We start from the raw sequence: 27,005 nt of genomic DNA, 5'->3' as shown, positions 1-27,005 counted from the left end.
TGGGATTCAGGCTAAGTGTTCTAGTCACGGCTAAATGAAGGCACTATAGGGAACAGGAAGCCGTTTGGGATGCAGACTAAGTGTTCTAGTCACGGCTAAATGTGGAAATAAAAATGTGATCACATGAATTATTTTATTTGAATAAAAGACTGTAGCCTTTTGTTATGTTATAAAATAGTTTATTAGTCATTTAAGAAACGTTACATAGCAACCTTGAGTGTTACTCCAAACACTGTTGGAGCAAATATACAATCCATAGTCCCCCAAAAACTTGGTTTTCATTCCCAACACACATCTGAAATATGGACTACCCATGGTGAGATTGTGTTGCTAGGGAACTATTCAATCAAAACTGGTCACCACATTTTCAAGGAAAGTCTAAAACATACATTTTCATTTTGTTTCATGGGTTTATTGAAGTCTTGGATTGGATTGTTTGATTTATGGATTCCTTTTTGTTTTTGATGTACGGAAATCCAGTTACAGGTTTTGATTGAATTACTGTCCTCCGTTATTTTCAAAGCCAAATGATTGTCGTCTTCGCAGTCTTCATTAAAATGTCCAACAGATTCAGAGTACAAGGCGTCCTCTGGTTGAACCAGTCAGTAAGGACCAGTCAGTAAGGACCAGTCAGTAAGAACCAGTCAGTAAGGACCAGTCAGTAAGAATCAGTCAGTAAGGACCAGTCAGTAAGAACCAGTCAGTAAGAACCAGTCGGTAAGAACCAGTCAGTAAGGACCAGTCAGTAAGGACCAGTCAGTAAGAACCAGTCAGTAAGAACCAGTCAGTAAGAACCAGTCAGTAAGGACCAGTCAGTAAGGACCAGTCAGTAAGGACCAGTCAGTAAGAACCAGTCAGTAAGGACCAGTCAGTAAGGACTTGGTTTGTGTGCTTAACTAAGTGCTCCTCAAGTCTTAATGTGTTCTGGCTGTGGTCAAGCTCCTGAAATCTTTCCTCTGAGTTTACATAGATCACAATGAAATACCTGCAGAAAATAAAGTCTGTTTCTGACTCTGAAACTAGTCCTTGATATTGCACCATATCCTCCTCCTCAACCCTCTTCCTCCTCCCCCTCCTCCTCTTGCTCCTCCACTTTTTATCCTCCTCCTCCTCTTTCTCCTCTCCCTCCTCCTCCTCTTCCCCATCTCCCCCTCCTCCCCCTCCTCCCCCTTCTCCCCCTTCTCCTCTCCCGCCTCCTCCTCCTCCTCTCCCTCTCCCCCCTCCTCCTCCTCTCCCCTTCCTCCTCCTCCTCTCCCTCCTCTTCCTCCTCTCCTCTCCCCCTCCTCCTCCTCCTCTCCTCCTCCTCCATCTTTTTAACACATTCCACACTGAATTGGCCTAGACACAGTTAACCCAGTTGGCCCAGTTAACCCAGTTGGCCCATTTTCAGAAATATGTGCAAATGGTATACTTGGAAAAATATTTAGATGGTTCCCAGGTCTAAGAAACACTAGGGAGTAAACCTTGGTATATGTTATCTAATTGCATCAGCTGGGATACCTGTGTCTTTAGGGAATGGTTGAGTTAGGATAGTTGGTAGGAACACAGTTGAAGTCGGAAGTTTACATACACTTAGGTTGGAGTCATTAAAACTAGTTTACATACACTTAGGTTGGAGTCATTAACACTAGTTTACATACACTTAGGTTGGAGTCATTAAAACTCGGTTCTCAACCACTCCACACATTTCTTGTTTAACAAACTATAGTTTTGGCAAGTCGGTTAGGACATCTACTTTGTGCATAACACAAGTCATTTTTCCAACAATTGTTAACAGACAGATTATTTCATTTATAATTCACTGTATCACAATTCCAGTGGGTCAGAAGTTCACATACACTAAGTTGACTGTGCCTTTAAACAACTTGGAAAATTCCAGAAAATGATGTCATGGCTTTAGAAGCTTCTGATAGGTTAATTGACGTAATTTGAGTCAATTGGAGGTGTATCTGTGGATGTGTTTCAAGGCCGCCTACCTTCAAACTCAGTGCCTCTTCGCTTGACATCATGGGAAGATCAAGAGAAATCAGCCAAGACCTCAGAAAAAAAATTGTCTGGTTCATCCTTGGGAGTCTGGTTCATCCTTGGGAGTCTGGTTCATCCTTGGGAGAAATTTCCAAACACCTGAAGGTACCACGTTCCTCTGTACAAACAATAGTACGCAAGTATATACACCATGGGACCACGCAGCCGTCATACCGCTCAGGAAGGAGACGCGTTCTGTCTCCTAGAGATGAACGTACTTTGGTGTGAAAAGTGCTAATTAATCCCAGATCAACAGCAAAGGACCTTGTGAAGATGCTGGAGGAAACAGGTGCAAAAGTATCTATATCCACAGTAAAACAAGTCCTATATCGACATAACCTGAAAGGCCGTTCAGCAAGGAAGAAGCCACTGCTCCAAAACCGCCATAAAAAATCCAGACTACGGTTTGCAACTGCACATGGGGACAAAGATCGTACTTTTTGGAGAAATGTCCTCTGGTCTGATGAAACAAAAATAGAACTGTTTGGCCATAATGACCATTGTTGTGTTTGGAGGAAAAAGGGGGAGATTTGCAAGCCAAAGAACACCATCCCAACCCTGAAGCAGCATCACGTTGTGGGGGTGTTTTGCTGCAGGAGGGACTGGTGCACTTCACAAAATAGATTAAATCATGAGGATGGAAAATGATGTGGATATATTGAAACAACATCTTAAGACATCAGTCAGGAAGTTAAAGCTTGGTCGCAAATGGGTCTTCCAAATGAACAATGACCCCAAACATACTTCCAAAGTTTTGGCAAAATGGCTTAAGGATAACAAAGTCAACATATTGGAGCGACCATCATAAAGCCCTGAATAGAAATGTTGTGGGCAGATCTGAAAAAGGTGGGTGCGAGTAAGGAGACCTACAAACCTGACTCAGTTACACCATCTCTGTCAGGAGACCTACAAACCTGACTCAGTTACACCAGCTCTGTCAGGAGACCTACAAACCTGACTCAGTTACACCAGCTCTGTCAGGAGACCTACAAACCTGACTCAGTTACACCAGCTCTGTCAGGAGGCCTACAAACCTGACTCAGTTACACCAGCTCTGTCAGGAGGCCTACAAACCTTACTCAGTTACACCAGCTCTGTCAGGAGGCCTACAAACCTGACTCAGTTACACCAGCTCTGTCAGGAGGCCTACAAACCTGACTCAGTTACACCAGCTCTGTCAGGAGACCTACAAACCTGACTCAGTTACACCAGCTCTGTCAGGAGACCTACAAACCTGACTCAGTTACACCAGCTCTGTCAGGAGACCTACAAACCTGACTCAGTTACACCAGCTCTGTCAGGAGACCTACAAACCTGACTCAGTTACACCAGCTCTGTCAGGAGACCTACAAACCTGACTCAGTTACACCAGCTCTGTCAGGAGACCTACAAACCTGACTCAGTTACACCAGCTCTGTCAGGAGACCTACAAACCTGACTCAGTTACACCAGCTCTGTCAGGAGACCTACAAACCTGACTCAGTTACACCAGCTCTGTCAGGAGACCTACAAACCTGACTCAGTTACACCAGCTCTGTCAGGAGACCTACAAACCTGACTCAGTTACACCAGCTCTGTCAGGAGACCTACAAACCTGACTCAGTTACACCAGCTCTGTTAGGAGGCCTACAAACCTGACTCAGTTACACCAGCTCTGTTAGGAGGAATGGGCCAAAATTCACCCAACTTTTTGTGGGAAGCATGTGGAAGGCTACCCAAAACGTTTGCCCCAAGTTTAAACAATTTAAAAGCAATGCTACCAAATACTAATTGAGTGTATATATACTTCTGACCCACTGGGAATGTGATGAAAGAAAGAAAAGGTTAAATAAATAATTCTCTCTACTATTATTCTGAGATTTCACATTCTTAAAATAAAGGGGTGATTCTAACTGACCTAAAACAGGGAATTTTTACTAGGATTAAACGTCAGGAATTGTGAAAAACTGAGTTTAAATGTAGTTGGCTAAGGTGTATGTAAACTTCAGACTTGTCTGTAGAGAATGGTTGAGTTAGGATAGTTTGGTGTTGGGTTGGACAGAGGAGAGCTGTGAGGGGCTGAAGGGAGGGTTAGGGTTATGATAGTTTGGTGTTGGACAGAGGGAGTGGAGGCTCTGAAGGAGGGTTAGGGAGAGACTGTGAGGCTCTGAAGGAGGGTTAGGGTTATGATAGTTTGGTGTTGGGGTTGTGAGGCTCTGAAGGGAGGGTTAGGGTTATGATAGTTTGGTGTTGGGGTGGACAGAGGAGAGCTGTGAGGCTCTGAAGGGAGGGTTAGGGTTATTGAAGGGAGCTGTGAGGGCTGAAGGGAGGGTTAGGGTTATGATAGTTTGGTGTTGGGGTGGACAGAGGAGAGCTGTGAGGCTCTGAAGGGAGGGTTAGGGTTAGTTTGGGTTGGGGTGGACAGATGAGAGTTTGAGGCTCTGAAGGGAGGGTTAGGGTTATGGGGTTGGGTGGACAGAGGAGAGCTGTGAGGCTCTGAAGGGAGGGTTAGGGTTATGATAGTTTGGTGTTGGGGTGGACAGAGGAGAGCTGTGAGGCTCTGAAGGGAGGGTTAGGGTTATGATAGTTTGGTGTTGGGGTGGACAGAGGAGAGCTGTGAGGCTCTGAAGGGAGGGTTAGGGTTATGATAGTTTGGTGTTGGGGTGGACAGAGGAGAGCTGTGAGGGGCTGAAGGGAGGGTTAGGGTTATGATAGTTTGGTGTTGGGGTGGACAGAGGAGAGCTGTGAGGCTCTGAAGGGAGGGTTAGGGTGATAGTTTGGTGTTGGGGGACAGAGGAGAGCTGTGAGGCTCTGAAGGGAGGGTTAGGGAGGGTTAGGAGGGAGGGTTAGTTTGGTTTGTTGGGTTGGACAGAGGAGAGCTGTGAGGCTCTGAAGGGAGGGTTAGGGTTATGATAGTTTGGTGTTGGGGTGGACAGAGGAGAGCTGTGAGGCTCTGAAGGGAGGGTTAGGGTTATGATAGTTTGGTGTTGGGGTGGACAGAGGAGAGCTGTGAGGCTCTGAAGGGAGGGTTAGGGTTATGATAGTTTGGTGTTGGGGTGGACAGAGGAGAGCTGTGAGGCTCTGAAGGGAGGGTTAGGGTTATGATAGTTTGGTGTTGGGGTGGACAGAGGGTTAGGGAGAGCTGTGAGGGGCTGAAGGGAGGGTTAGGGTTATGATAGTATGGTGTTGAAGGGAGGGTTGGACAGAGGAGAGCTGTGAGGCTCTGAAGGGAGGGTTAGGGTTATGATAGTTTGGTGTTGGGGTGGACAGAGGAGAGCTGTGAGGGGCTGAAGGGAGGGTTAGGGTTATGATAGTTTGGTGTTGGGGTGGACAGAGGAGAGCTGTGAGGCTCTGAAGGGAGGGTTAGGATAGTTTGGTGTTGGGTTGGACAGAGGAGAGCTGTGAGGGGCTGAAGGGAGGGTTAGGGTTATGATAGTTTGGTGTTGGGGTGGACAGAGGAGAGCTGTGAGGCTCTGAAGGGAGGGTTAGGGTTATGATAGTTTGGTGTTGGGGTGGACAGAGGAGAGCTGTGAGGCTCTGAAGGGAGGGTTAGGGTTATGATAGTTTGGTGTTGGGGTGGACAGAGGAGAGCTGTGAGGCTCTGAAGGGAAGGGAGGGTTAGGGTTATGATAGTTTGGTGTTGGGGTGGACAGAGCTCTGAAGGGAGAGCTGACAGAGGAGAGCTCTGAAGGGAGGGTTAGGGTTATGATAGTTTGGTGTTGGGTTGGACAGAGGAGAGCTGTGAGGCTCTGAAGGGAGGAGAGTTAGGGTTAGGATAGTTTGGTTTGTTGGGGTGGACAGAGGAGAGCTGTGAGGCTCTGAAGAGGAGAGTTAGGTTAGGGTTATGATAGTTTGGTGTTGGGGTGGACAGAGGAGAGCTGTGAGGCTCTGAAGGGAGGGTTAGGGTTATGATAGTTTGGTGTTGGGGTGGACAGAGAGAGAGCTGTGAGGCTCTGAAGGGAGGGTGAAGGGAGGGTTATGATAGTTTGGTGTTGGGGTGGACAGAGGAGAGCTGTGAGGCTCTGAAGGGAGGGTTAGGGTTATGATAGTTTGGTGTTGGGGTGGACAGAGGAGAGCTGTGAGGGCTGAAGGGAGGGTTAGAGAGTTAGGCTCTGATAGTTTGGTGTTGGGGTGGACAGAGGAGAGCTGTGAGGCTCTGAAGGGAGGGTTAGGGTTGGTGTTGGGGTGGACAGAGGAGAGCTGTGAGGGGCTGAAGGGAGGGAGGGTTAGATAGTTTGGTGTTGGGGTGGACAGAGGAGAGCTGTGAGGCTCTGAAGGGAGGGTTAGGGTTATGATAGTTTGGTGTTGGGGTGGACAGAGGAGAGCTGAGGCTCTGAAGGAGGGAGGGGCTCTGAAGGGAGCTCTGAAGGGAGGGTTAGGGTTATGATAGTTTGGTGTTGGGGTGGACAGAGGAGAGCTGTGAGGCTCTGAAGGGAGGGTTAGGGTTATGATAGTTTGGTGTTGGGGTGGACAGAGGAGAGCTGTGAGGGGCTGAAGGGAGGGTTAGGGTTATGATAGTTTGGTGTTGGGGTGGACAGAGGAGAGCTGTGAGGCTCTGAAGGGAGGGTTAGGGTTATGATAGTTTGGTGTTGGGTTGGACAGAGGAGAGCTGTGAGGCTCTGAAGGGAGGGTTAGGGTTATGATAGTTTGGTGTTGGGGTGGACAGAGGAGAGCTGTGAGGCTCTGAAGGGAGAGCTGGGTGAAGGGAGGGTTATGATAGTTTGGTGTTGGGGTGGACAGAGGAGAGCTGTGAGGCTCTGAAGGGAGGGTTAGGGTTATGATAGTTTGGTGTTGGGGTGGACAGAGGAGAGGACTGAAGGGAGGGTTAGGGTTATGATAGACAGAGGAGAGCTGTGAGGCTCTGAAGGGAGGGTTAGGGTTATGATAGTTTGGTGTTGGGGTGGACAGAGGAGAGCTGTGAGGCTCTGAAGGGAGGGTTAGGGTTATGATAGTTTGGTGTTGGGGTGGACAGAGGAGAGCTGTGAGGCTCTGAAGGGAGGGTTAGGGTTATGATAGTTTGGTGTTGGGGTGGACAGAGGAGAGCTGTGAGGCTCTGAAGGGAGGGTTAGGGTTATGATAGTTTGGTGTTGGGGTGGACAGAGGAGAGCTGTGAGGCTCTGAAGGGAGGGTTAGGGTTATGATAGTTTGGTGTTGGGGTGGACAGAGGAGAGCTGTGAGGCTCTGAAGGGAGGGTTAGGGTTATGATAGTTTGGTGTTGGGGTGGACAGAGGAGAGAGCTGAAGGGAGGGTTGAGGCTCTGAAGGGAGAGGTTAGGCTCTGAAGGGAGGGTTAGTTTGGTGTTGGGTTGGACAGAGGAGAGCTGTGAGGGGCTGAAGGGAGGGTTAGGGTTATGATAGTTTGGTGTTGGGGTGGACAGAGGAGAGCTGTGAGGCTCTGAAGGGAGGGTTAGGGTTATGATAGTTTGGTGTTGGGGTGGACAGAGGAGAGCTGTGAGGCTCTGAAGGGAGGGTTAGGGTTATGATAGTTTGGTGTTGGGGTGGACAGAGGAGAGCTGTGAGGCTCTGAAGGGAGGGTTAGGGTTAGGATAGTTTGGTGTTGGGGTGGACAGAGGAGAGCTGTGAGGCTCTGAAGGGAGGGTTAGGATTATGATAGTTTGGTGTTGGGGTGGACAGAGGAGAGCTGTGAGGCTCTGAAGGGAGGGTTAGGGTTATGATAGTTTGGTGTTGGGGTGGACAGAGGAGAGCTGTGAGGCTCTGAAGGGAGGGTTAGGGTTATGATAGTTTGGTGGGGTTGGGGTGGACTGAAGGGAGTTAGGGGAGAGCTGTGGACAGAGGAGGCTGAAGGGAGGGTTAGGGTTATGATAGTTTGGTGTTGGGGTGACAGAGGAGAGCAGAGGGGCTGAAGGGAGCTGATAGTTTGGTGTTGGGGTGGACAGGAGAGCTGTGAGGGGCTGAAGGGGAGGGTTAGGTTATGATAGTTTGGTGTTGGGGTGGACAGAGGAGAGCTGTGAGGCTCTGAAGGGAGGGTTAGGGTTATGATAGTTTGGTGTTGGGGTGGACAGAGGAGAGCTGTGAGGCTCTGAAGGGAGGGTTAGGGTTATGATAGTTTGGTGTTGGGGTGGACAGAGGAGAGCTGTGAGGCTCTGAAGGGAGGGTTAGGGTTAGGATAGTTTGGTGTTGGGGTGGACAGAGGAGAGCTGTGAGGCTCTGAAGGGAGGGTTAGATAGTTTGGTGTTGGGGTGGACAGAGGAGAGCTGTGAGGGGCTGAAGGGAGGGTTAGGGTTATGATAGTTTGGTGTTGGGTTGGACAGAGGAGAGCTGTGAGGCTCTGAAGGGAGGGTTAGGGTTATGATAGTTTGGTGTTTGGTTTGACAGAGGAGAGCTGTGAGGGGCTGATGTCTGGGTGTTGCTGTGTGTTGAGGGCAGACATGGAAGACATGGGGTGTAGACCATGATGCAACAGTTCCCCATACGAGGCTCCCATAGGGTGCCGGTACATGTGGGCGGGGCTGTGAGCCTGTCTTTGCATCATGAAGGAGTGGAAAGCGAAGGGCGGGACCAGAGGAGAGAGGCCGGCCTGGTTCTTCAGGTACTGTAGGGGGTGGTACCCCAGGGGCCTGTGGGGGCCCAGGCCCTCACACATATCCTGGATCTGAGAAATGAAGGCCTCTGGGTAGAGGCCCCGGGAACAGGGGGAGGAGAGGAAGGGGAACTTGTGTCCTTCCACGAAGGAGTTGATGTGTAGGTGGAGGCTGTGGGCCGGGGCTGGCTGGGGTCGGCTGGTACCACCCCTCCAGCGCTGGGGTCCTGACCTTCCACTCCGAGTGGCCCTCCCTGTCTCTGTCCCTGGTTGTACAGGATGAGGAGGAAGAGGAGGAGTGCATGGGAGTGACAGCTCTGATCTTCCTCTCTGGGGCCCCGTTCTCCCGCTCCTCCAGACTCCTCTTCAGTGGGCGTGCCGTGCACACGTTGTTCTGGGGTCTGGACGTATTCTTGGTGCCTAGGATGGGTCTGTTTAGCTCCTCCATCTTGTGTCCCAGCCCCTGGTCCTCCCATCCTCCACTCTGGCCATTCAGGGTCTTCCCCCTGTGGTTAGGCTGGGGGTCTGCAGGATGTCTGGGGCTGGAGGACATGGTCATGGGGGGGACTCTACAGAACCTCCCAGTATCCTGGAGGGGCATGAGGGGTGGGGGTTGTTGTGAAGGGAGGGGTGGCAGTGGAGGGGGTAGGTTTGTGAGGAGAGGACTTGGGAAGACTTAAGTCTGTGGGTTGGTCTTCTGAGCTTGTCTGTACGAGAGACGTCATGTCTCTTAGTGTGTGAGGGGTCAGGTTGGGGGTCAGGAGGTTTATACGGGCACAGTAGCCCCCCAGACCCATTGTGTCAGGGTGTTTAGAGGAGGGGAACTGCGGCCCTCCCGGGCCAGGCGCTGCCTCACAGTCCCTGGGTAAGGCGGTCACCCTCTCCCTGCTGCTGATGAACTGGCTGACGTGTGTCTCTGTATGGTTGTACAAACTGTGGAGGTTCTGGGAGTGGAGGGGGGGAGAGAAGTCAGGCAGGAATCTGGTAATGTGGCCAGGTTGGGGCGTCTCAATACTCCGTAGGTAAAGGTCATAGGGAGAGTTAGGGTGGGGCTGGGTCAGGTCATAGGTAGAGTTAGGGTGGTGCTGGGTCAGGTCATAGGTAGAGTTAGGGTGGGGCTGGGTCAGGTCATAGGTAGAGTTAGGGTGGTGCTGGGTCAGGTCATAGGTAGAGTTAGGGTGGGGCTGTGTAAGGTCATAGGTAGAGTTAGGGTGGGGCTGGGTCAGGTCATAGGGAGAGTTAGGGTGGGGCTGGGTCAGGTCACAGGGAGAGTTAGGGTGGGGCTGGGTCAGGTCACAGGGAGAGTTAGGGTGGTGCTGGGTCAGGTCACAGGGAGAGTTAGGGTTGGGCTGGGTCAGGTCATAGGTAGAGTTAGGGTGGGGCTGGGTCAGGTCACAGGGAGAGTTAGGATGGTGCTGGGTCAGGTCACAGGGAGAGTTAGGATGGTGCTGGGTCAGGTCACAGGGAGAGTTAGGGTGGGGCTGGGGATGGTGTATAGTCTTGGGGGGTAGATGGGATAGGGGATGGTGCTGGGTCAGGTCACAGGGAGAGTTAGGGTGGGGCTGGGGATGGGGCTGGGTCAGGCCATAGGGAGAGTTAGGGTGGGGCTGGGTCAGGTCATAGGGAGAGTTAGGGTGGTGCTGGGTCAGGTCACAGGGAGAGCAGGGTTCCCCTGGTTTATACATGTTCCTGTTCCGGCCCTCCCCCTCCCTCCTGTCCCCTGTCTCGCAGAACAGGGGCTTGAAGCTCTGGGCATGCTGGATGACAGACGGACGTTTGACCACAGCTGTGCCTGTGCTGCAGGAACCCTGACAGCCTGCTATTGGCTGACTGGCCGACTCCTCTGCGTTGCAAATAGCCAGGCTTGTGTTGATGAGGGGTGGGGGCGGGCCAATGGCGTAGTGATTGGGCAGAGATGGCCCAGGGGTGGTTCCATTGACCTGAGAGAGCAGCTTCTTCTTGGCTAGATCAGACATGGTGCCAGAGTTGGTGCCAGGGTTGGTGCCAGGATGGTTGGTGCCTGGATGGTTGGTGCCTGGATGGTTGGTGCCTGGATGGTTGGTGCCAGGATGGTTGGTGCCTGGATGGTTGGTGCCTGGATGGTTGGTGCCAGGGTTGGTGCCTGGATGGTTGGTGCCATAGTTGGTGCCTGGATGGTTGGTGCCAGGGTTGGTGCCTGGATGGTTGGTGCCAGAGTTGGTGCCTGGATGGTTGGTGCCTGGATGGTTGGTGCCTGGATGGTTGATGCCAGGGTTGGTGCCTGGATGGTTGGTGCCAGGGTTGGTGCCTGGATGGTTGATGCCAGGGTTGGTGCCTGGATGGTTGGTGCCTGGATGGTTGATGCCAGGGTTGGTGCCTGGATGGTTGATGCCAGGTCCAGGATGGGCTCTGCCTGGGTAGAGTATAGTAGAGTATCTGTAACAGGAGTGGTCCTGTCCAGGGAGCTGTGCTCTGTCGGTGGTGTCCTCTGGAGCCCTGGGGGACTGTAGGGACCTCTGCCGAATGGGGAGCACCACCTCCACTATGCCCACCATGCCAGGGTTAGGGCCCTGGGGCTCCTCAGTCAACCCAGACTGGTCCAGCCTGGCCTGGGGACATGGGTTGGCATAGTCAGGCAGCTCCTTTTGCCATTGGTCCTGAGGGTGGGAGTGGTTTATTGGAGTGGGAGTGTCTACAGGGAAGAAGTGGAGTGTAGTGGTGTCTGAAGGTGGCTTCTCGTTGTTCTCCCAGGAAACTCCTTGGTGTAGAACCCTCTCCTTGATGCAGACCGCTACTGGCTCCTCCTCCTCCTCTTCACTGGTGCTCCTGCTCACCTCACCAGCCGGCAGGGGCACCTCCTGCTTCACCTTGACTCCCTCCTCCTCCGGACTACTTTCCTTCTCCTCACACTCCTGCAACACAACAGACACAGAGGTCAGTTAGGAACCAGACAGACAACAGACACAGAGGACAGTTAGGAACCAGACAGACAACAGACACAGAGGACAGTTAGGAACCAGACAGACAACAGACACAGAGGACAGTTAGGAACCAGACGGGTGGACACCATTCTGTATACTTCCGGCCCGTCCTTGGACACTGTGCTATCTAACCTCCAAACGAGCTTCAATGCCATACAACACTCCTTCCGTGGCCTCCAACTGCTCTTAAACGCTAGTAAAACCAAATGCATGCTTTTCAACCGTTCGCTGTCTGCACCCGCACGCCCGACTAGCATCACCACCCTGGATGGTTCCGACCTAGAATATGTGGACATCTATAAGTACCTAGGTGTCTGGCTAGACTGTAAACTCTCCTTCCAGACTCATATCAAACATCTCCAATCTAAAATCAAATCTAGTCGGCTTTCTATTCTGCAACAAAGCCTCCTTCACTCACGCCGCCAAACTTACCCTAGTAAAACTCCGATGTCATCTACAAAATAGCTTCCAACACTCTACTCAGCAAACTGGATGCAGTCTATCACAGTGCCATCCGTTTTGTCACCAAATCACCTTATATCACCCACCACTGCGACCTGTATGCTCTAGTCGGCTGAACCTTGCTACATATTCGTCGCCAGACCCACTGGCTCCAGGTCATCTACAAGTCCATGCTAGGTAAAGCTCCGCCTTATCTCAGTTCACTGGTCACGATGGCAACACCCACCCGTAGCACGCGGTCTAGCAGGTGTATCTCACTGATCATCCCTAAAGCCAACACCTCATTTGGCCGCCTTTCGTTCCAGTTCTCTGCTGCCTGTGACTGGAACGAATTGCAAAAAATCGCTGAAGTTGGAGACTTTTATCTCCCTCACCAACTTCAAACATCTGCTATCTGAGCAGCTAACCGATCGCTGCAGCTGTACATAGTCCATCGGTAAATAGAACACCCAATTTTACCTACCTCATCCCCATACTGTTTTTATTTATTTACTTTTCTGCTCTTTTGCACACCAATATCTCTACCTGTACATGACCATCTGATCATTTATCACTCCAGTGTTAATCTGCAAAATTGTAATTATTCGCCTACCTCCTCATGCCTTTTGCACACAATGTATATAGACCCTCTTTTTGTTCCTACTGTGTTATTGACTTGTTAATTGTTTACTCCATGTGTAACTCTGTGTTGTCTGTTCACACTGCTATGCTTTATCATGGCCAGGTCGCAGTTGCAAATGAGAACTTGTTCTCAACTAACCTACCTGGTTAAATAAAGGTGAAATAAATCAAATAAATAAAATAGGAACCAGACCACCAATACACACTTCAGAGGTAGTACTGAATAACGGTTACATGCACAGTCCAATCCACCAGCCTCCCTCTTCTCCTCTCTAATGAACTGTTTCCATCAACAGACCACCTGCACAGTCCAATCCACCAGCCTCCCTCTTCTCCTCTCTAATGAACTGTTTCCATCACCAGACCACCAATACACACTACAGAGGTAGTACTGAATAACGTTTACATGCACAGTCCAATCCACCAGCCTCCCTCTTCTCCTCTCTAATGAACTGTTTCCATCACCAGACCACCAATACACACTACAGAGGTAGTACTGAATAACGTAATGTGGAGACTATATACATGGGGTGCAGGTACAGAGTCCATGTGGAGGCTATATACAGGGGGTACCGGTACAGAGTCAATGTGGAGGCTATATACAGGTGGTACCGGTACAGAGTCAATGTGGAGGCTATATACAGTACAGGGGGTACCGGTACCATGTCAATGATGAGGCTATATACATGGGGTACAGGTACAGAGTCCATGTGGAGGCTATATACAGGGGGTACAGGTACAGAGTCCATGTGGAGGCTATATACAGGGGGTACCGGTACAGAGTCAATGTGGAGGCTATATACAGTACAGGGGGTACCGGTACCATGTCAATGATGAGGCTATATACATGGGGTACAGGTACAGAGTCCATGTGGAGGCTATATACAGGGGTACCGGTACAGAGTTAATGTGGAGGCTATATACAGGGGTACAGGTACAGAGTCCATGTGGAGGCTATATACAGGGGTACCGGTACAGAGTCAATGTGGAGGCTATATACATGGGGTACAGGTACAGAGTCCATGTGGAGGCTATATACAGGGGTACCGGTACAGAGTCAATGTGGAGGCTATATACAGGGGGTACTGGTACAGAGTCAATGTGGAGGCTATATACAGGGTGTACTGGTACAGAGTCAATGTGGAGGCTATATACAGGGTGTACTGGTACAGAGTCCATGTGGAGGCTATATACAGGGGTACCGGTACAGAGTCAATGTGGAGGCTATATACATGGGGTACCGATACAGAGTCCATGTGGAGGCTATATACAGGGGGTACTGGTACATAGTCAATGTAGAGGCTGCGGTCGGAGGCTGAGCAGGTGCAATACCAGGCGGTGATGCAATCAGTCAGGAAGCTCTCGATGGTGTAGATCTAGACCTTTTTGAGGATCTGAGGGCCGATGCCAAATCTTTTCAGTCTCCTGAGGGGAATAGGCGTTGTCGTGCCCTCCACGACTGTCTTGGTGTGTTTGGACCATGAACATTTGTTGGGGATGTGGACACCAAGGAACTTGAAGCTCTCAACCTGATCCACTACAGCCCTGTCTATGAGAATGGGGGCGTCCTCGGCCCTCCTTTTCCTGTAGTCCACAATCATCTCCTTTGTCTTGATCGCGTTGAGGGAGAGGATTTTATCCTGGCACCACACTGTCAGGTCTCTGACCTCCTCCCTATAGGCTCTCATCGTTGTTGGTGATCAGGCCTACCACTGTTGTGTCATCGGAAAACTTAATGATGTTGTTGGAGTCGTGCTTGAGGGGACTGAGCACGAACCCTGAGGGGCCCCAGTGTTGAGGATCAGCGTGGTGGATGTGTTGTTACCTACCCTTAACACCCGGGGGCGGCCTGTCAGGAAGTCCAGGATCCAGTTGCAGAGGGAGGTGTTTAGAACCAGGGTCCTTAGCTTAGTGATGAGCCTTGAGGGCACTATGGTATTGAACACAGATGTAGTCAATGAATAGCATTCTTACATACAGTTGAAGTCGGAAGTTTACATACACTTAGGTTGGAGTCATTAAAACTCATTTTTCAACCACTCCACAAATTTGTGCATGACACAAGTAATTTTTCCAACACCTGTTTACAGACAGATTATTTCACTTATAATTCACTGTATCACAATTCCAGTAGGTCAGAAGTTTACATACACTAAGTTGACTGTGTCTTTACAAAGCTCGGAAAATTCCAGAAAATTATGTCATGGCTTTAGAAGCTTCTGATAGGCTAATTGACATCATTTGAGTCAATTGAGGTGTACCTGTGGATGTATTTCAAGGTCTACCTTCAAACTCAGTGCCTCTTTGCTTGACATCATGGGACAATCAAACGAAATCAGCCAAGACGTCAGAAAAAAAAATTGTAGACCTCCACAAGTCTGGTTCATCCTCGGTAGCAATTTCCAAACGCCTGAAGGTATCATGTTCATCTGTACAAACAATAGTGTGCAAGTATAAACACCATGGGACCACACAGCCGTCATACCGCTCAGGAAGGAGACGCGTTCTGTCTCCTTGAAATGAACATACTTTGGTGCGAAAAGTGCAAATCAATCCCAGAGCAACAGCAAAGGACCTTGTGAAGATGCTGGAGGAAACAGGTACAAAAGTATCTATATCCACAATACAATGAGTCCTATATCGACATAACCTGAAAGGCTGCTCAGCAAGGAAGAAGCCACTGCTCCAAACCCGCCATAAAAAATCCAGACTACGGTTTGCAACTGCACATGGGGACAAATATCGTACTTTTTGGAGAAATGTCCTCTGGTCTGATGAAAAAATGTTTGGCCATAATGACCATCGTTGTGTTCGGAGGAAAAAGGGGGAGATTTGCAAGCCGAAGAACACCATCCCAACCGTGAAGCACGGGGGTGGCAGCATCATGTTGTGGGGGTTCTTTGCTGTGTTAGGGACTGGTGCACTTCACAAAATAGATGGCATCATGAGGTGGAACAATTATGTGGATATATTGAAGCAACATCTCAAAACATCAGTCAGGAATTTAAAGCTTGGTCGCAAATGGGTCTTCCAAACGGACAATGACTCCAAGCATAATTCCAAAGTTGTGGCAAAATGTCTTAAGGATAACAAAGTCCAGGTATTGGAGAGGCCATCACAAAGCCCTGACCTCAATCCAACAGAAAATGTATGGGCAGAACTGAAAAGGCGTGTGCGAGCAAGGAGGCCTACAAACCTGACTCAGTTACACCAGCTCTGTCAGGAGGAATGGGCCAAAATTCACCCAACGTTTGTGGGAAGCTTGTGGAAGGCTACCCGAAACGATTTAAAGGCAATGCTACCAAATACTAATTGAGTGTATGTAAACTTCTGACCCACTGGGAATGTGATGAAATAAATAAAAGCTTAAATAAATCCTTCTCTCTACTATTATTCTGACATTTCAAATTCTTAAAATAAAGTGGTGATCCTAACTGACCTAAGACAGTGAATTTTTACTAGGATTAAATGTCAGGCATTGTGAAAAACTGAGTTTAAATGTATTTGGCGAAGGTGGAATGTAAACTTCAACTGTAGGTGTTCCTTTTGTCCAGGTGGGAAATGGCAGTCCGGCATGCAATAGATATTGCATCATTTGTGGATCTGTTGGGGCGGTATGCAAATTGGAGTGGGTCTAGGGTTTCTGGGATAATGGTGTTAATGTGAGTCATTACCAGCCTTTCAATGCACTTCATGACTGCGAGAGCTACGGGTCGGTAGTCATTTAGGCAGGTTACCTTGGTGTTTTAAGGCACTGGGATTATGGTGGTTTGCTTGAAACATGTTGGTATTACAGACTCAGTCAGGGACAGGTTGAAAATGTCAGTGAAGACACTTGCCATTTGGTCAGCGCATGCTCGGAGTACAGATCCTGGTAATCCGTCTGGCCCTGCGGCCTTGTCAATGTTGACCTGTTTAAAGGTCTTACTCACATCAGCTAAGGAGAGCGTTATCACACAGTCGTCCGGAACAGCTGGTGCTCTCATACAGACTTCAGTGTTACTTGCCTCGAAGCGAGCATAGAAGTCATTTGGCTCGTCTGGTAGGCTTGGGACAGATTGAGCGAGAAGTTGGCAGCGAAAGTTGAGGGGATTGAGCCAGAGCCAACTCTCCGTACTCACCGTGGGGAGCGTTTGACCTGGCAGGCACCATGTTTTGTGGTGATACGCACTGTGTCTCCAGTGCGGATTCACAGCCCGGTGCGTTCTGTGCCACTTGTCGTCCAGGACGGGTTGTGCCGGCTCAGCGCGCCTGGTCTCCAGTGCGCCGCCTCGGTCCAGGAAAGCCTGTGCGGGCTCTACGCGCTGTATTCCCAGTCCAGTGCGTCGTGTACCTCCTCCCCGCACTCGCCCTGCGGTGCGTATCACCAGCCCGGTGCCTGTACCGGTCCCATGAATCAGGCCCATGAATCAGGTCCACGGTCCGGAACCTCCAGACACGGTCCACGGTCCGGAACCTCCAGAGACGGTCCACGGTCCGGAACCTCCAGAGACTGTCCACGGTCCGGAACCTCCAGAGACGGTCCACGGTCCGGAACCTCCAGAGACTGTCCACGGTCCGGAACCTCCAGAGACGGTCCACGGTCCGGAACCTCCAGTGACGGTCCACGGTCCGGAACCTCCAGTGACGGTCCACGGTCCGGAACCTCCAGACACGGTCCACGGTCCGGAACCTCCAGACACGGTCCGGAACCTCCAGACCTCCGGAACCTTCAGACACGGTCCGGAACCTCCAGACACGGTCCACGGTCCGGAACCTCCAGACACGGTCCACGGTCCGGAACCTCCAGACACGGTCCACGGTCCGGAACCTCCAGGCACGGTCCACGGTCCGGAACCTCCAGTGACGGTCCACGGTCCGGAACCTCCAGTGACGGTCCACGGTCCGGAACCTCCAGTGACGGTCCACGGTCCGGAACCTCCAGTGACGGTCCACGGTCCGGAACCTCCAGTGACGGTCCACGGTCCGGAACCTCCAGAGACGGTTTTGCGGTCCAGAGCCTCCAGCGACGGTCTATGGTCCTGAGTCCCCGGCGACTAACAATGGTCCGGCGTCCCCAGCAACGATCTACGGTCCGGAGTCCCCAGCGACGATCTACAGTTTGGAGTCCCCAGCGATAATCCACGGTCCGGAGCATCCGGTGACGATCCCCGCACCAGAGCCGCCATTGAGGATAACTTGTCCGCGAGCGGAGTGGATACTTCGCCCCGCACCGGAGCCGTCCCCGACGGTAGATGCCCACCCTTGACCCTCCCCTATTGGGGATCATATCTAGGCAGCCATTTCCCCATTGTGCTTTGTGGGATCTTGACTATGGATAGTTGCCTGTTAGAACTACTGTTAGCTTCACGTTTCGTTTGAGATTTATTGTTTTGTTTTGCTGTGAGTTTCACTCAGTCAATGAAAGATGTGGAACCCAGATCACACTGCGCTTTGGTCCACTTATTATGACGATCGTGACACTCGTTGAGTGCCGTCTTAGTGCCAGCATCGGTTTGTGATGGTAAATAGACAGCTACAAAAATATAGATGAAAACTCTCTTGGTAAATAGTGTGGTCTACATCTTATCATAAGATCCTCTACCTCAGGAGAGCAAAACCTCGAGACTTCCTTAATATTAGATTTTGTGCAGCAGCTGTTACTTACAAATAGACACAGACCTCCACCCCTTGTCTTACCGGACGGAGGCAGCTGTTCTGTCTTGCCGATGCAGCGTAAATCCAGCCAGCTGTATGTTATCCATGTTGTTGTTCAGCCCGACTCGGTGAAACACAACATATTAGTTTAAGGAAAATAACCTCACAGGAAAATAACCTCACACTCAACGTCAACAAAACTAAGGAGATGATTGTGGACTTCAGAAACAGCAGAGGGAACACCCCTATCCACATCGATGGATCAGTAGTGGAGAGGGTAGCAAGTTTTAAGTTCCTCGGCATACACATCACAGACAAACTGAATTGGTCCACTCACACTGACAGCGTCGTGAAGAAGGCGCAGCAGCGCCTCTTCAACCTCAGGAGGCTGAAGAAATTCGGCTTGTCACCAAAAGCACTCACAAACTTCTACAGATGCACAATCGAGAGCATCCTGGCGGGCTGTATCACCGCCTGGTACGGCAACTGCTCCGCCCTCAACCATAAGGCTCTCCAGAGGGTAGTGAGGTCTGCACAACGCATCACCGGGGGCAAACTACCTGCCCTCCAGGACACCTACACCACCCGATGTTACAGGAAGGCCATAAAGATCATCAAGGACATCAACCACCGAACCACTGCCTGTTCACCCCGCTATCATCCAGAAGGCGAGGTCAGTACAGGTGCATCAAAGCTGGGACCGAGAGACTGAAAAACAGCTTCTATCTCAAGGCCATCAGACTGTTAAACAGCCACCACTAACATTGAGTGGCTGCTGCCAACACACTGTCATTGACACTGACCCAACTCCAGCCACTTTAATAATGGGAATTGATGGGAAATGATGTAAATATATCACTAGCCACTTTAAACAATGCTACCTTATATAATGTTACTTACCCTACATTATTCATCTCATATGCATATGTATATACTGTACTCTAGATCATCGACTGCATTCTTATGTCACTAGCCACTTTAACTATGCCACTTTGTTTACTTTGTCTACATACTCATCTCATATGTATATACTGTACTCGATACCATCTACTGTATGCTGCTCTGTACCATCACTCATTCATATATCCTTATGTACATATTCCTTATCCCCTTACACTGTGTATAAGACAGTAGTTTTGGAATTGTTAGTTAGATTACTTGTTGGTTATCACTGCATTGTCGGAATTAGAAGCACAAGCATTTCGCTACACTCGCATTAACATCTGCTAACCATGTGTATGTGACAAATAAAATTTGATTTGATTTGATTTAATTTAATGGCCAGTTGGTAGGATAGTTTTGATCGGAGCTCATCCAGTTTATTCTCCAGTGATTGATAGGATGTTAATGGGATTTATCAGTTAATTGAATGATTAGAACATTCCACCCTGAAACAATCAAATTGAATGTATAAAATTATAATCAATAAATGTGTAGTTCTAGTTAGAATTAGGTTAAAACAATATAGCTAATGTTTATGTCTTTATAGTGTCTTAAAAACAGAGGAGCGCCAGAATTCGGTGCCGACCTTGGCTAGGGGCCACTGAGAGATTTGGGAAAGGACAGGAGGTGATTCTCACGGTCCCTAATCTTTGTCGGCTGGGTAACAGGACATTGTGTGCTAATGTTAGTGTGAATGTGTGTGCGTATGTTAGTGTGAATGTGGGTGCGTGAGAAGCCAGTATTAAATGAATTGTCTTGTACAACAGAGGAGCGCTCTCGTAAATAAACTTTCTGACTATCGTAGCTGGGCCTCCGTCTGATTCATTTCAACCAGTTTCTTACAAATTCTGGGTTTCAGGCTGAGTAGTTAATTGAATTTATGAACATTGAGAACATAATTCTCGTGACACTGTATGTTATCCATGTTGTTGTTCAGCCCTCTGTGAAACATAAGATATTAGTTTAATGATAGTGTTGATCAGAGCTCATCCAGTTTATTCTCCAGTGATTGCACATTGGCTAATAGGACGGATGGTAGAGGCGGATTACCCACTCGCCGTCAGATCCTTACAAGGCACCCAAACCTACATGTCCACTTCTCTTCTTCATGTGAATGACGGGGATTTGGGCCTTGTCTGGTGTCTGAGGTAAATCCTTCGCGTCTCGACTCGTCCAGTACGAGGTGAGTAATCGTTGTTCTGATATCCAGAAGCTCTTTTCGGTCATAAGAGAATGTGGCAGTAGCATTATGTACAACATATGTTACAAATAACGTGAAAAAACACACTCAATCTGTTAGGAAAACAGCAGCCATCGTCTCTGGCGTCACTCAAAGTGACAGGACTATGTTGCTAACTTCAGGAATACATCCTCCACCCATCCAGACACTCACACACAGACACACACATGTCCAGGGTAAGGGCTTAGCTGGGGACCACTATACAGACAGGGCTTCTGCAGCAGTAGGTGTGTCTATTGGCTCTGGCGCTATGGGGCTAAACACCTGAATCACTCAACAGGCTCAACTGCTCCTCCTGAACTATTCTTACAGCCTTACAACCCCTACAGATTCCTGATTCTAAACAGAGAGACAGGAACTAATGGGGATCCATAATAAACCCCAGGAAGAGTAGCAGCTGCCTTGGCAGGAACTAATGGGGATCCATAATAAACCCCAGGAAGAGTAGCTGCTGCCTTGACAGGAACTAATGGGGATCAATAATAAACCCCAGGAAGAGTAGCTGCTGCCTTGGCAGGAACTAATGGGGATCCATAATAAACCCCAGGAAGAGTAGCTGCTGCCTTGGCAGGAACTAATGGGGATCCATAATAAACCCCAGGAAGAGTAGCAGCTGCCTTGACAGGAACTAATGGGGATCCATAATAAACCCCAGGAAGAGTAGCTGCTGCCTTGGCAGGAACTAATGGGGATCCATAATAAACCCCAGGAAGAGTAGCTGCTGCCTTGGCAGGAACTAATGGGGATCCATAATAAACCCCAGGAAGAGTAGCTGCTGCCTTGGCAGGAACTAATGGGGATCCATAATAAACCCCAGGAAGAGTAGCTGCTGCCTTGGCAGGAACTAATGGGGATCCATAATAAACCCCAGGAAGAGTAGCAGCTGCCTTGGCAGGAACTAATGGGGATCCATAATAAACCCCAGGAAGAGTAGCTGCTGCCTTGGCAGGAACTAATGGGGATCCATAATAAACCCCAGGAAGAGTAGCTGCTGCCTTGGCAGGAACTAATGGGGATCCATAATAAACCCCAGGAAGAGTAGCTGCTGCCTTGGCAGGAACTAATGGGGATCCATAATAAACCCCAGGAAGAGTAGCAGCTGCCTTGGCAGGAACTAATGGGGATCCATAATAAACCCCAGGAAGAGTAGCTGCTGCCTTGGCAGGAACTAATGGGGATCCATAATAAACCCCAGGAAGAGTAGCTGCTGCCTTGGCAGGAACTAATGGGGATCCATAATAAACCCCAGGAAGAGTAGCTGCTGCCTTGGCAGGAACTAATGGGGATCCATAATAAACCCCAGGAAGAGTAGCAGCTGCCTTGGCAGGAACTAATGGGGATCCATAATAAACCCCAGGAAGAGTAGCTGCTGCCTTGACAGGAACTAATGGGGATCCATAATAAACCCCAGGAAGAGTATCTGCTGCCTTGGCAGGAACTAATGGGGATCCATAATAAACCCCAGGAAGAGTAGCTGCTGCCTTGGCAGGAACTAATGGGGATCCATAATAAACCCCAGGAAGAGTAGCTGCTGCCTTGGCAGGAACTAATGGGGATCCATAATAAACCCCAGGAAGAGTAGCTGCTGCCTTGGCAGGAACTAATGGGGATCCATAATAAACCCCAGGAAGAGTAACTGCTGCCTTGACAGGAACTAATGGGGATCCATAATAAACCCCAGGAAGAGTAGCAGCTGCCTTGGCAGGAACTAATGGGGATCCATAATAAACCCCAGGAAGAGTAACTGCTGCCTTGACAGGAACTAATGGGGATCCATACTAAACCCCAGGAAGAGTAGCTGCTGCCTTGGCAGGAACTAATGGGGATCCATAATAAACCCCAGGAAGAGTAGCAGCTGCCTTAGCAGGAACTAATGGGGATTCATAATAAACCCCAGGAAGAGTAGCAGCTGCCTTAGCAGGAACTAATGGGGATTCATAATAAACCCCAGGAAGAGTAGCAGCTGCTGAGCATTCCAGAGAATGAGGTAATGTTTCTGTTCTATACCGTAGCAGGGTGAGTAGCTGCTGACTTGGCAGGAACTAATGGGGATCCATAATAAACCCCAGGAAGAGTAGCTGCTGCCTTGGCAGGAACTAATGGGGATCCATAATAAACCCCAGGAAGAGTAGCTGCTGCCTTGGCAGGAACTAATGGGGATCCATAATAAACCCCAGGAAGAGTAGCAGCTGCCTTGGCAGGAACTAATGGGGATCCATAATAAACCCCAGGAAGAGTAGCTGCTGCCTTGGCAGGTACTAATGGGGATCCATAATAAACCCCAGGAAGAGTAGCTGCTGCCTTGGCAGGAACTAATGGGGATCCATAATAAACCCCAGGAAGAGTAGCAGCTGCCTTGGCAGGAACTAATGGGGATCCATAATAAACCCCAGGAAGAGTAGCTGCTGCCTTGGCAGGAACTAATGGGGATCCATAATAAACCCCAGGAAGAGTAGCTGCTGCCTTGGCAGGAACTAATGGGGATCATAATAAACCCCAGGAAGAGTAGCAGCTGCCTTGGCAGGAACTAATGGGGATTCATAATAAACCCCAGGAAGAGTAGCAGCTGCCTTGAGCATTCCAGAGAATGAGGTAATGTTTCTGTTCTAAACCCCAGGAAGAGTAGCTGCTGCCTTGGCAGGAACTAATGGGGATCCATAATAAACCCCAGGAAGAGTAGCTGCTGCCTTGGCAGGAACTAATGGGGATCCATAATAAACCCCAGGAAGAGTAGCTGCTGCCTTGGCAGGAACTAATGGGGATCCATAATAAACCCCAGGAAGAGTAGCAGCTGCCTTGGCAGGAACTAATGGGGATCCATAATAAACCCCAGGAAGAGTAGCTGCTGCCTTGGCAGGTACTAATGGGGATCCATAATAAACCCCAGGAAGAGTAGCAGCTGCCTTGGCAGGAACTAATGGGGATCCATAATAAACCCCAGGAAGAGTAGCAGCTGCCTTGGCAGGAACTAATGGGGATCCATAATAAACCCCAGGAAGAGTAGCTGCTGCCTTGGCAGGAACTAATGGGGATCCATAATAAACCCCAGGAAGAGTAGCAGCTGCCTTAGCAGGAACTAATGGGGATTCATAATAAACCCCAGGAAGAGTAGCAGCTGCCTTAGCAGGAACTAATGGGGATTCATAATAAACCCCAGGAAGAGTAGCAGCTGCCTTGGCATTCCAGAGAATGAGGTAATGTTTCTGTTCTAAACCCCAGGAAGAGTAGCTGCTGACTTGGCAGGAACTAATGGGGATCCATAATAAACCCCAGGAAGAGTAGCTGCTGCCTTGGCAGGAACTAATGGGGATCCATAATAAACCCCAGGAAGAGTAGCTGCTGCCTTGGCAGGAACTAATGGGGATCCATAATAAACCCCAGGAAGAGTAGCAGCTGCCTTGGCAGGAACTAATGGGGATCCATAATAAACCCCAGGAAGAGTAGCTGCTGCCTTGGCAGGTACTAATGGGGATCCATAATAAACCCCAGGAAGAGTAGCAGCTGCCTTGGCAGGAACTAATGGGGATCCATAATAAACCCCAGGAAGAGTAGCAGCTGCCTTGGCAGGAACTAATGGGGATCCATAATAAACCCCAGGAAGAGTAGCTGCTGCCTTGGCAGGAACTAATGGGGATCCATAATAAACCCCAGGAAGAGTAGCAGCTGCCTTGGCAGGAACTAATGGGGATCCATAATAAACCCCAGGAAGAGTAGCTGCTGCCTTGGCAGGAACTAATGGGGATCCATAATAAACCCCAGGAAGAGTAGCTGCTGCCTTGGCAGGAACTCATGGGGATCCATAATAAACCCCAGGAAGAGTAGCAGCTGCCTTGGCAGGAACTAATGGGGATCCATAATAAACCCCAGGAAGAGTAGCTGCTGCCTTGGCAGGAACTAATGGGGATCCATAATAAACCCCAGGAAGAGTAGCTGCTGCCTTGGCAGGAACTAATGGGGATCCATAATAAACCCCAGGAAGAGTAGCTGCTGCCTTGGCAGGAACTAATGGGGATCCATAATAAACCCCAGGAAGAGTAGCTGCTGCCTTGGCAGGAACTAATGGGGATCCATAATAAACCCCAGGAAGAGTAGCAGCTGCCTTGGCAGGAACTAATGGGGATCCATAATAAACCCCAGGAAGAGTAGCTGCTGCCTTGGCAGGAACTAATGGGGATCCATAATAAACCCCAGGAAGAGTAGCTGCTGCCTTGGCAGGAACTAATGGGGATCCATAATAAACCCCAGGAAGAGTAGCTGCTGCCTTGGCAGGAACTAATGGGGATCCATAATAAACCCCAGGAAGAGTAGCTGCTGCCTTGGCAGGAACTAATGGGGATCCATAATAAACCCCAGGAAGAGTAGCTGCTGCCTTGGCAGGAACTAATGGGGATCCATAATAAACCCCAGGAAGAGTAGCTGCTGCCTTGGCAGGAACTAATGGGGATCCATAATAAACCCCAGGAAGAGTAGCTGCTGCCTTGGCAGGAACTAATGGGGATCCATAATAAACCCCAGGAAGAGTAGCTGCTGCCTTGGCAGGAACTAATGGGGATCCATAATAAACCCCAGGAAGAGTAGCTGCTGCCTTGGCAGGAACTAATGGGGATCCATAATAAACCCCAGGAAGAGTAGCTGCTGCCTTAGCAGGAACTAATGGGGATTCATAATAAACCCCAGGAAGAGTAGCTGCTGCTGAGCATTCCAGAGAATGAGGTAATGTTTCTGTTCTATACCGTAGCAGGGTGAGATGGTTCCAGTTTGGAGTCAGAGAACCAGACACTGGTCTATACAATGAAAACTGTTGACACAGCAGATGCTGTCTGCTATGTATTATAGATACCTTTCATACAAATCTTAACCTTGTGACCCATTCTATGTATCTGTTGTTCGTCATATAGGTTGAGAGGGGTGTATCTCGGCTATAAAGGATCTTTGTACTTTTGTGTTGTTACTTTTCAATGGTTCATTAGAAATGGTGCATCATTGAAAGTCAAATGCTATTGCAAGGCTCTTATTATTAAAGATGTAGTTTAAGTATAACTCTGACTGGTGTGTGAAGTTTGTCTCTCTCCTCATTTGGTAAATACAGAAATTAACCACCACACTGACTGGGAGGAGAGAGAGAAAGAGAGAGAATTAGACTGACTGGGAGGAGAGAGAGGGACACAGAGAAAGAGAGAGAGAGAGAGAGAGAGAGAGAGAGAGAGAGAATGGGACTGACTGGGAGGAGAGAGAGGGACACAGAGAAAGAGAGAGAGACAGAGAGAGAGAGAGAGAGAGAGAGAGAGAGAGAGAGAGAAAGAGAGAGAATTAGACTGACTGGGAGGAGAGAGAGGGACACAGAGAAAGAGAGAGACAGAGAGAGATAGAGAGAGAGAGAGAGAGAGAGAGAGAGACAGAGAAAGAGAGAGACAGAGAGAGAGAGAGAGAGAGGGACACAGAGAAAAGAGAGAGACAGAGAGAGAGAGGAGAGAGAGAGAGAGAGAGAGAGAGAGAGAAAGAGAGAGAATTAGACTGACTGGGAGGAGAGAGAGGGACACAGAGAAAGAGAGAGACAGAGAGAGATAGAGAGAGAGAGAGACAGAGAAAGAGAGAGACAGAGAGAGAGAGAGAGAGAGACAGAGAATGGGACTGACTGGTGAGAGTTCCAGGCCTTTAGCACAGGGGTCCTGTTCAGTCCTGGGGGGTTGGGGGTTTTGTGGGTGTTGCTCCTCTTTGGGGCACCGCGTCACCGTGGGAACCTTGGTCTTGGGGACCTCCTGCTGGGTGGTGAGGTCTTTACGGGGTTTGGATAGGGGGAGGGGCTTATCTTCCTCTCCTTTAGTGAACCTCTCATAGGGCAGGATAAGCCTGGGGAGAGAGACAAGTATTATCAATCCATCAATTCATAAATAACAGCCATTAAACATCAACAGTTATTATACAGAGAACCCAGTTAACCCAGATAACCCAGATAACCCAGACAACCCAGACGACCCAGATGACCCAGATAACCCAGAGAACCCAGTTAACCCAGATAACCCAGAGAACCCAGAGAACCCAGAGAACCCAGATGACCCAGATAACCCAGAGAACCCAGATAACCCAGAGAACCCAGAGAACCCAGAGAACCCAGAGAACCCAGATAACCCAGAGAACCCAGAGAACCCAGAGAACCCAGACAACCCAGATAACCCAGATAACCCAGATAACCCAGATAACCCAGAGAACCCAGACAACCCAGAGAACCCAGAGAACCCAGATGACCCAGATAACCCAGCCCCCTGACGAGAAATCAGAATCAGGTCATCATTATAACCTGGAGAGGGAGACAGGTAATCATTATAACCTGGAGAGGGAGACAGGTAATCATTATAACCTGGAGAGGAGTAGAGGGAGACAGGTAATCATTATAACCTGGAGAGGGAGACAGGTAATCATTATAACCGGGAGAGGAGTAGAGGGAGACAGGTAATCATTATAACCTGGAGAGGGAGACAGGTAATCATTATAACCTGGAGAGGAGGAGAGGGAGACAGGTAATCATTATAACCTGGAGAGGGAGACAGGTAATCATTATAACCTGGAGAGGGAGACAGGTAATCATTATAACCTGGAGA

General features: G+C 49.4%; 1 protein-coding gene across 1 annotated transcript in view; it reads right to left on the bottom strand.

Moving 5' to 3' along the window:
- Positions 1 to 8,310: 8,310 nt before the first annotated feature.
- The window catches only part of LOC135573598 (AT-rich interactive domain-containing protein 5B-like), a 168,158-nt gene continuing 149,463 nt past the window's right edge, over positions 8,311 to 27,005 (bottom strand). Inside the window, 4 exon segments of the mRNA XM_065022861.1 lie at positions 8,311 to 8,633; positions 8,725 to 9,128; positions 9,130 to 11,435; positions 26,043 to 26,256. Coding sequence (XP_064878933.1) covers positions 8,311 to 8,633; positions 8,725 to 9,128; positions 9,130 to 11,435; positions 26,043 to 26,256 — 3,247 coding nt within the window.

This window comes from Oncorhynchus nerka, linkage group LG10 (genome assembly GCF_034236695.1).
Source record: "Oncorhynchus nerka isolate Pitt River linkage group LG10, Oner_Uvic_2.0, whole genome shotgun sequence".
NCBI lineage: Eukaryota > Metazoa > Chordata > Actinopteri > Salmoniformes > Salmonidae > Oncorhynchus > Oncorhynchus nerka.
This window is presented reverse-complemented; position numbering and strand designations above follow the sequence as displayed.